The sequence below is a fragment of the Macaca nemestrina genome, chromosome 1, assembly GCF_043159975.1.
Source record: "Macaca nemestrina isolate mMacNem1 chromosome 1, mMacNem.hap1, whole genome shotgun sequence".
NCBI lineage: Eukaryota > Metazoa > Chordata > Mammalia > Primates > Cercopithecidae > Macaca > Macaca nemestrina.
In genome coordinates, this window is record NC_092125.1 from 213361958 (window position 1) to 213371500 (window position 9543).

The 9543-nt window shown below is 50.5% G+C and overlaps 1 protein-coding gene across 1 annotated transcript; it reads left to right on the top strand.

The window, feature by feature from the left end:
• Positions 1 to 195: 195 nt before the first annotated feature.
• Positions 196 to 9484, top strand: LOC105483083 (dolichyl-diphosphooligosaccharide--protein glycosyltransferase non-catalytic subunit). The gene is made up of 11 exons (XM_011743709.3): positions 196 to 401; positions 607 to 717; positions 5418 to 5504; positions 5825 to 5928; positions 6070 to 6164; positions 6881 to 6974; positions 7217 to 7365; positions 7825 to 7972; positions 8637 to 8757; positions 8880 to 8986; positions 9074 to 9484. Exons 1-11 carry the CDS (start codon positions 248 to 250, stop codon positions 9221 to 9223), a joined length of 1320 nt encoding a protein of 439 aa, XP_011742011.1. The 5' UTR covers positions 196 to 247; the 3' UTR covers positions 9224 to 9484.
• The last annotated feature ends 59 nt before the right edge of the window (positions 9485 to 9543 follow it).

Here is a 9543-nt window from a genome sequence, read left to right on the forward strand (position 1 = left end):
ACCTTTTCTTTAGGGAGGCGGGGCCTTGATACACTCTCACCAATAGGGTTCAAGGAATCCGCCTCCCACCAGGACACTTCCGGTTGTGCTCTGCGCTCCTTACCGCCAAAGCTCCGGCTCTGGCGCCTAGCCCGGCGTATGCCGATCACTTCCGGGTGATGCTCCACGGCCACGAGCCGCGATTGGGCTACCGTAGACGGGGTACTTCCGGTGTCCAGGTGCTGGGTTCTTTGGTAGGAGGAGGAAGATGGAGCCCAGCACCGCGGCCCGGGCTTGGGCCCTCTTTTGGTTGCTGCTGCCCTTGCTTGGCGCGGTTTGCGCCAGCGGACCCCGCACCTTAGTGCTGCTGGACAACCTCAACGTGCGGGAGACTCATTCGCTTTTCTTCCGGAGCCTGAAGGGTGAGAGCGGGGTCTGAGGGAGGAGCGTGTGGGGGCCTGGGGTTGTTACGGCATCGAGGGCATTGAGCACTCTCCTCCCCACTCCCTTTCCTGGAGCAGGCCGCCCGGGTCTGGCCTGCCGCTTGGGGTGCGGGTCCGCGATGTCTGCAGCAGGGGTTTCCCTTCGCGTCCCGTCTTTCTCAACTACCTGTTTTTTCTTGTGCAGACCGGGGCTTTGAGCTCACATTCAAGACCGCTGATGACCCCAGCTTGTCTCTCATAAAGTATGGGGAATTCCTCTATGACAATCTCATCATTTTCTCCCCCTCGGTAGAAGGTAAGGGTTCCGCGTCGCCCCTAGCGCTGGGATTCGAGACCCGGGACTGATGGATTGCTTTCTTCTGGTTCTTGGGCATGTCCTGGGTGATAGGATGGGCGCAGCTACCACGGAGATGAGAAAAAGGCTCATTTCTGACCTGACCCTAGGAGGGGAGATCTTTCTAAAAGACACAGCTAAGGATTGTGGAGTCAAGTGTTGCTGCAGACTATGGAACCCAGGACCCTGCTGCTCTACTGAGAAGGGAGTTTACTCTGTAAAGGGCCTGATAGAAAGATGGAAATCTCCTGGGTTGGGTTTGCCTGGGTGGAAAGAGGAAATGGCCTGTTACTAATATGGATTGCTATAAAGAGGCATTGTGCATTGTGGCAGTTGATCTTAAGAATTCAGATAGATTCATAGTCTCGGGCTGGAAAAAGAGCCTTAGCAATTATCCAGTCTACCCCTCCTCCCATTTGAGGCTGGATAGATAGGTCCAGCAGCCTCGCAGAGAGCTAGTCGTTTAACAGAATGAATATCTTGGCCAGATTATCCAATTTATACTTGAGTATTCCTGTTTTACGAGGCAATCTACTCCACCACTGAACAATTCTGTTAAGAAGTTCTTATATTAAGCAAATATTGTCTCCTGCTTTATTTTGTTCTTAAGCTCCCCAGCACCTTAGAGAATAGATCTAATGCTTATCTTGCTTGGAGGCATAGCCTCCACATAGTCATAGCTTATTCAGTTGTTTCTCCTCCAGGCTGAACATCCCCAGCTCCTTGGCTGTTTCTCTTTTGCCATACTTTTTTGGTGAGCATGTTAGTCATTCTCTTATTTGCTTCAGTTTATCTTTTTCTCAAAAGACTCAAGAGTCTAAGACAGGACTGTCTAAGACTGTCTAAGACAGGACTGCCTTCCTCCCTTCAGTTGATGAAGCTTAGGAAGTTCTTCATTGGCGCCTTTTTTTTTTTTTTTTTTTTTGAGACAGGGTCTTGCTCTGTCCCCTAGGCTGAGTGCAGTGGTGCGATCATGGCTCACTGCAGCCTCTACCTCCCAGGCTCAAGGGATCCTCCCTCAGACTCTCGAATAACTGGGACATGGCTTGTTTATTCTCTGTAGTTCACGTGAGGTTCGGTTCCACCAAATCCCGCAAGTATTTTTCCTAGGCTTCTGTTACTTACTGTGTCACTCCCAACTCCCTTGCAACATGTGCTTTTGGAATTGGCTTTTTGGAGGCAAGATTAGTTAGGCGGATATCACCCCCAATTGGTATAAGTTGAAATATTCAGATGACTGGGCAGGTGAATGGAGGCTTCAGTGTAGTAATGGGTGGTTTGCCAAGTTTTTACTGTGTTTGAAACTTTGAAATAGGTACCATACAGTGGACTGGGGGAGATCTTAAGGATAGGGAGTCTGCCCTAGAGGAGTTCTTTCAGTCTGTTTTTGAGGAAATAAAAGTAAAGACCTGAAATGAGTTACCAAACCCTGTGTCAGGATGTAAGATGAAGTGGAAGCACTGTCAGCTTGTATAGGTCCGAAGGAAAGCAGCAGTGAATGAGACTGGTCGGGAGTGGGCTGAGAGAGGACACTGTTGGTGGGAGAAACAGCAGAGAGTGAAAAACAGTGTTTCCCCAACTTTAGTTATTTACACACATCCTTCATGGTTTTTACCATATTACATATCTCCTGTGCTAATAACTACCTAGTATTTTTCTTCAAACTGACCTGCTAAAAAGAAAAAAAAAAGGCTAGGTACGATAGATTATCTCTGTAATCCCATCACTTTGGGAGGCCAAGGCAGAAGGATCGCTTGAGTCGCGGAGTTTGAGACCAGCCTGGGCAACATAGTGACACCTCATCTCTACAAAAAATGAACAAAATTAGCTGGGCGTGGGGCACATGCCTGTAGTCCCAGCTACTGGGGAAGCTGAGGTGGGAGGATTGCTGACCCTTGGTGGTCAAGGCTGCAGTGAGCTGAGATCATGCCAGCTGCACTCCAGCATAAGTGACAGAGCAAGACCCTGTCTCAAAAAAGAAGAAAAAAACAAAACTAAACTAAAATAACATTTTAAAAGGGAACCAATAGTGAGCCCAGAATCACCACTGAAAATGGAAATCCAGTGTCGTCACTTGACGTACATAGAAGGTAACTATAAATAGAATAAAAACAACATCCGTAAGTTCTAGCCAGATACTGCTGCCTGCTGAAGGCTTTGAACCTGAGGTTCCCTCTTGAAAAGAGATTAGCAAGCATTAGAAGTTCTAACAACTAGTATCAAACTAAGACATTCTCTTTGATGGAGAAAGCTTGAAAAGTAAGGACGGGGAGTAATTTCTGTCCCTGAGATTCAAGGTTATTTAAAACCCGGTTCCCGCATTCCTGTTGCTGCCTTTTCTGCCTCTGGTGGAGTGGGTCCCACACTTTGGAAGGTGCTGCTGCAGGAAATCCTCAGGCGTTCCTTGGGAGAAGGCTGCAGGGTAGGGTTCAGGGTGTAGGGGTTTGGTGTCTGCTCCCAGGGCCCTGCCCTGGTCCCATGACCACTGTCACTGTCATTCTCTCAGGTGTGTGAGTGCTGGTCTGGCTTCCCTCTCCATGTTCCAGTGGCTTCTTTGCCCTCTCTGGCATCGGAAGGCTCCCAGGTCACTGGCAGTCATGGCTACAAGGGAAGAAATGTTCAGCGCATCCTCTATACCCAGGAAAAACTGGATCCCTGTTATGGATGGGGAAATGGGTTCAAAAGGATGAAGAGATTTGCCTAGTTTTAACCCCAGGTGGTCTCAATTTCAAAGCCCGTGTTCTCTCTACCTTACAAGAGTTCCTCAACAGGTGCACTCTTGACATTTCAGACTGGATAATTTTTTACAGTGAGGCTGTCCTGTGTACTGTAGGGTGTTTAACAGCACCCTGGGCCTCTGCCTATTAATGCCAGTAGCCACTTTTTCCTGTTATGTGACAGCGAAGAAATGTCTCCAGACGTTGCTCTGAGGGGCAAAATCGCCCAAGATTGCAAACCACTGCACTGCCAATAGGCTGCTTTTGGAATGTCTAAGACTGCCTGGCCTCTCTGAAGGAGAGTGGATAGATGGCTTTTTGATCTGAAGGAGAGTGGATAGATGGCTTTTTGAATGTAGCATGAGAGGCAGAGGTAGAGAGTACAGGAGCTTCTGTGTATGCCTGAAGGTCAGGTAAGACACTTTTATTTTCTGCTGAAGATTACCCCTCAAGAAACAGGGCTCTTCTATTCAGATCTTTACAAAGTTATTTCCACCTGCTACTAGGGGTCTAATGGATACACTTCTCTGTCCAGTCTCAGAAATTGGCACGTCCGTCCTTCCGGTTGCTCAGCCAGACTCCTTGGAGCTTTTCTGAGGCCTCTGTCAAAGCATCAGCAGGCCCTGCGGCTGTGCCCTCAGAAGGCGTGGAAGCCTGCCGCGCCTCCCTCTGTTGCTGCTGCACGGTCAGCTCAGCACTCTTCACTGCCTAGCTTTTCACAGTGGCCTTCTAACCCATCACCACGGCCACGCTCACCCTCGTACCCTAGTCTCTACCCCGCCGCCAGGATCATCTTTCAAAAATAGGAGGGAGATCCTGCCAGGCTCCTGCTCAGAATCCTCCAGCAGCTCCCCACGACAGGGCCCTTGTGTGGGGTGCAGAGCCCTGCGCAGCCCGGGCCCTCACTTCACCCGGCCTTACCTCCTGCTGCTCACTCCTTTCTTTCCAGCTAAGCCACACTGGGCCCCTTGCTGGTGACCGTGCCCACCCGCCTTGGGGACTTTGCACCTGGTGTTCACTATGCTGGGAATCCTCTGACCCCACAGACTGCCTGGCTCACGCTTACATCTTCTCAGATGCCACTTGCAGGTCTTCCCTAAACAGCCTTGGCACAAGAGCTCCCCTCCCACACTGTCCGCTTTGTTTTTCTTCTCGGCTCACAGAATTACTCATTTAATGAATAAATGGATTACTGAGCACTTCCTTCATTACCTTAGGTTGAACATCAGAGTACACTTTGGGGAGACTCTGGAGCCTCAAATAGCCCCACCCAGTGCTAGTTTTAGATGCTTATAGCAGTAGTCACATGACCCAATTAATTGACCAAAAAAGGATAGGATCTCACATGTTACAAATGTTGGAAATTAATGAGCCCTTTTGGTGATCACTTTTTAAAAAGCAGTGTACTGGGTGGCTCTGTTGTGGATGTCATGGATAGAATCTGTAGGATTAATAAGGAAAAATGGATTAATGCCAGACCAGGGAGTACTGGTGTCAAGTGGCGGCATCACCGGCGATGCAGAAGTGCTCTTCCTCAAACCATTTAGACGGAGTGGAATTGACAGGCTCTGGAAACTGACTCCAGTGATCAGCGTCACTAGTGTGAAAGGTGCAGGTGATGAGATAAAATATGGGCAGTACAGCATTTCCAAATGCATACGTACAGCTTACTTGACCAGTGCAATTAGTGGATGTTTGACTGTTTCCTCCAAACCTCCAGAAGTTTCTAAGTCCGAGCCATAATTTTGAGTCTTCACGCTGGAAGGATGGGGCCTTTCCGTTCTGGGATGTGGTGCTCGTAACCTCTCCCTCATTGTGGCCCCCAGAGGGTGCTGCTCTGTGAGTGATCGTGGCTGCTCTGCCTTTCATGTCCCCTCCCTGCCAGTGTCAAGAGGAGCAGGGAGAGGAGATCTCTGGGTCACTGTGTCTGGTGCCTGCTTTCAGATTTTGGAGGCAACATCAATGTGGAGACCATCAGTGCCTTTATTGACGGTGGAGGCAGTGTGCTGGTAGCTGCCAGCTCAGACATTGGTGAGTCCGACCTGGGAGGTTCTGGTGCTTTCCACTTCTCCAGGGCGTTGGAGAGCATTACAAACAGAAGCTGCCAAATTAGCATTCACTGGGTGGGCCTTAGCTGGGGAGTCAGTGAGGGAACTGTTTTATCAGTTCAGATTGTGACTCCTGGGGCAGAATACCACGCTGCTGTCCAGCAGTCCATTTGGGGCTGACAGCTGGACGAAGCTGCAGGGCACTGGGGCTGACTGGCAGAGAGGGAGTCACAATGAAGCCAGGACACTTGGCCCAAGGTCCCCCTGTAAGGGCTCAGCCAGGTGTCTCTTGGGTCTCTGCAGGTGACCCTCTTCGAGAGCTGGGCAGTGAGTGTGGGATCGAGTTTGATGAGGAGAAAACGGCTGTCATTGACCATCACAACTATGACATCTCAGACCTTGGCCAGGTAATCAGGCCTGTCACCCTCCAGGTTTCAGGGACATAAGGCAAAGCTCTGCCTAGCCAAAAACCAAGAGGGCGTGAGGAGGTTCTCCCTGGCTTCAGGAACCTTTTCCTGACCACCCACCTTTCCATCTGCTCTTTGCAGCATACGCTAATCGTGGCTGACACTGAGAACCTGCTGAAGGCCCCAACCATCGTTGGGAAATCATCTCTAAATCCCATCCTCTTTCGAGGTGTTGGGTGAGTGCACAGGAAGAGACCAGCAGAAACCTAGGGGAATAAGGGGTCACTTAATTTTTTTGGGAAATCAAGCCAAAATTGTGATTCTTTGGGGCTATATAAATGGGATTAATGTATTATATTAAGTCAAGGCCAAGTAGAGTGGCTCACACCTGTAATCCCAGCACTTTGGGAAGGCCTAGGCAGGAGGATCACTTGAGGCCAGGAGTTTGAGACCAGCCTGGGCAACATAGTGAGAGCTCCTCTCTTAACACACACAAAAAAATAGTTGGCTGGGCGCGGTGGCTCATGCCTGTAATCCCAGCACTTTGGGAGGCTGAGGCTCAGATCCCCTGAGTTCAGGAGTTCAAGACTAGCCTGGCTAACATGGTAAAACCCTGTCTCTACTAAAAATACAAAAATTAGCTGGGCATGGTGGTGTGCGCCTGTAATCCCAGCTACTTGGGAGGCTGATGCAAGGGAATGTCTTGGACCCGGCAGGCGGAGGTTGCAGTGAGCCAAGATTGTGCCACTCCACTCCAGCCTGAGTGACAGAGTGAGATCTGTCTTCAAAACAAAACAAAAAGTCAAACTCCATTGTTATAGCAAGACAAGAGCTAAGTGGTTGGCAATTAAGACAAAAGGATTCATTCCTGGGAAGAACTGGCTCTTGGGGATCCCATGTCCTTGGACTCAGTTCCTGGGGCCAGTGCTGGGCTGCTCTCGTCCTGCTACAGGATGGTGGCTGATCCTGATAACCCTTTGGTGTTGGACATCCTGACGGGCTCTTCCACATCTTACTCCTTCTTCCCAGATAAGCCTATCACTCAGGTAAGGGCTTCACAACCTTGAGCCTTCGAAATAAGAATGAAGCAGAACAGCACATTTGGCTGAGGTGGAGGAAGTGACAAGTTGGTGGGGTGGGGCATGAGCAGAAGCGGTGTGGCCTCAGCCTTCCCCTTCAGGTAGGGCCAGGGTCGTTTTGGTCTGGCCTGCTGTCCTCTTGCTCGGGAGGCGCGGCAGCTTTTCCCTTACTTGGAACTGCTTGGGTCACAGCCTTGTTTTGTTCCCAGTATCCACATGCGGTGGGGAAGAACACCCTCCTCATTGCTGGGCTCCAGGCCAGGAACAATGCCCGTGTCATCTTCAGCGGCTCCCTCGACTTCTTCAGCGACTCCTTCTTCAACTCAGCAGTGCAGAAGGCAGCACCTGGCTCCCAGAGGTAGCTGCCAGGAGGCTTAGGGGCCGGGGATCCAGGTGGTGCAGTCTGTGTATATGGGGAGGACTCAGAAGGGGAAGGAGGCGGCTTTTAGCTCAAAGTGTCAGAGGCTGAGTGTTTCAGATGCTGTCAGATTATTTCAGGGCTTTATTGCTATATTGCTGGTATTGGCACTTCCAATTCTTTAAGGTAGTCGTGACATCTAGAGATCCCTAACCTCCCCGTTCCTTTTAGAAAATTGTGTATTTGTTGTGCAAATGACATCCAGAGCAATAACACCCAACCACCCGTATCTTTTCGTTTTTTCCTGTGTTCCCTTTAACCATGGGTCCCTAGGTGCCCAAGGCCTACAAGCAGAACTTTGCTAGGGCATTGTCATGGTGGACATGAGCGGTCCTGCCCATCAGGCACCACTGGAAAAAAGGTGGCTCTGGTGCCCAAGCTTCTGTTTCCCTCCTGCAGGTATTCCCAGACAGGCAACTATGAGCTAGCTGTGGCCCTCTCCCGCTGGGTGTTCAAGGAGGAGGGTGTTCTCCGTGTGGGGCCTGTGTCCCATCACCGGGTGGGCGAGACAGCCCCACCCAATGCCTACACTGTCACTGACCTAGTGGTAAGAGATGCTTGGGGTGGGAGGGCCCCAAGGGTTTGCCAAGCTGACTGGGCTCAGCTCAGAAGCACTTATTGAACACTTCTGTGCTGGCCTAAAGGGCATACATAAAGATGAAGAAGTTAATCCTTACACCCGAGCATGCCAGGTTCAATGCAGAGCTTGGCATGAAAACTGATGTCCTAATAGGAGCACTTCTTTTGAAGAGGTATGTGTATTTGCTAAGAGTGGCAGCAGTGGGAGGGGCTTCACTGATTAACTCTGCCCAGAAAGTTGGACTTAATAAGAGAAATGACATTTCGGTTAGGTCATTAGGATGATTTTGTTAGGTGAGAGAAAGCGAATATGGAAGCATGAATGCTTGAAAGTGCCTGGCACATTCCGGGTCAGCAGGGTGGTCTGAGTCCAGACTTTGATGTGCCATGAATACCGTGTGAAGGCATTTGAGACTTCAGAGAAGAGGCAGAGATGCTGTGTTGGGGGATTAACCTTGCTGAGGAGAGATTGGTTACTGATCAGGGCCAGGTGGCGGGGCATCTGCAGGTCTTCTGAACTCCTGGGCGTTCCTGCCACGTTCGTCGGGTGGGAATTAAGTGCAGCTCTGCCTGCGGGTGGTGGCACGCCTCCAGTCACGGCCAGCCGTGGCTAACCTGGCCTTTTATCTCAGGAGTACAGCATCGTGATCCAGCAGCTCTCAAATGGGAAATGGGTCCCCTTTGATGGCGATGACATTCAGCTGGAGTTTGTCCGCATCGATCCTTTTGTGAGGACCTTCCTGAAGAAGAAAGGTGAGTGTAGTTCCTGCACAAGGATACTGCCAGAAACGGCCCAGGCCTCACTTGCTCCCGAGGCCCAACCAGGAAACGCTCTGGGAAACCCCTCCCGGTTATTCGTGTTGGTTCTTCTGCAGGTGGCAAATACAGCGTTCAGTTCAAGTTGCCTGATGTGTATGGTGTATTCCAGTTTAAAGTGGATTACAACCGGCTAGGCTACACACACCTGTACTCTTCCACTCAGGTAAGCATAGGTGACAGCCCGTTTTCAGCTAGCATGTGCCCTGCCCGGGCTCTGCAGTGGCCAGGTGTTGCTACGTCTGTCCTGCAGGTATCCGTGCGGCCACTCCAGCACACACAGTATGAGCGCTTCATCCCCTCAGCCTACCCCTACTACACCAGCGCCTTCTCCATGATGCTGGGGCTCTTCATCTTCAGCATCGTCTTCTTGCACATGAAGGAGAAGGAGAAGTCTGATTGAGGGGCCAGAGCCCCGGGACTCTGCACAGTGTGGAGACGGGGCGGGGGTTATTAGGATTGGTGGTTTTATTTTGCTTTGTTTAAAGCCATGGGAGAATGGCACAACTTTACCTCTGCGGGAGATGTAACACTGAGAGCCAACGGGTGGGAGTCGGGATAATTTTTATGTAAGTTTTTCCACTTCGAATTGCTAATTGGCATTTTTCATATGTGCAGTCACTCTCATTTCTAAAATAAAGAGCGACGTCGCCCTCAAATTTCACCTTGCCTCCGTCCTGCTTTGCTAACGGCTGTGGGTGGGGATTGCTGTTTGGTGATGAC

What these genes read in the sequence shown, in the direction of transcription:
- LOC105483083 (XM_011743709.3), top strand. Translation starts at nt 248, where the DNA reads ATGGAGCCCAGCACCGCGGCCCGGGCTTGGGCCCTCTTTTGGTTGCTG. An exon ending in ATCCTCTTTCGAGGTGTTGG is followed by an intron (nt 6,165 to 6,880) that starts GTGAGTGCACAG and finishes GTCCTGCTACAG; the next exon opens with GATGGTGGCTGATCCTGATA. An exon ending in GACCTTCCTGAAGAAGAAAG is followed by an intron (nt 8,758 to 8,879) that starts GTGAGTGTAGTT and finishes GTTCTTCTGCAG; the next exon opens with GTGGCAAATACAGCGTTCAG.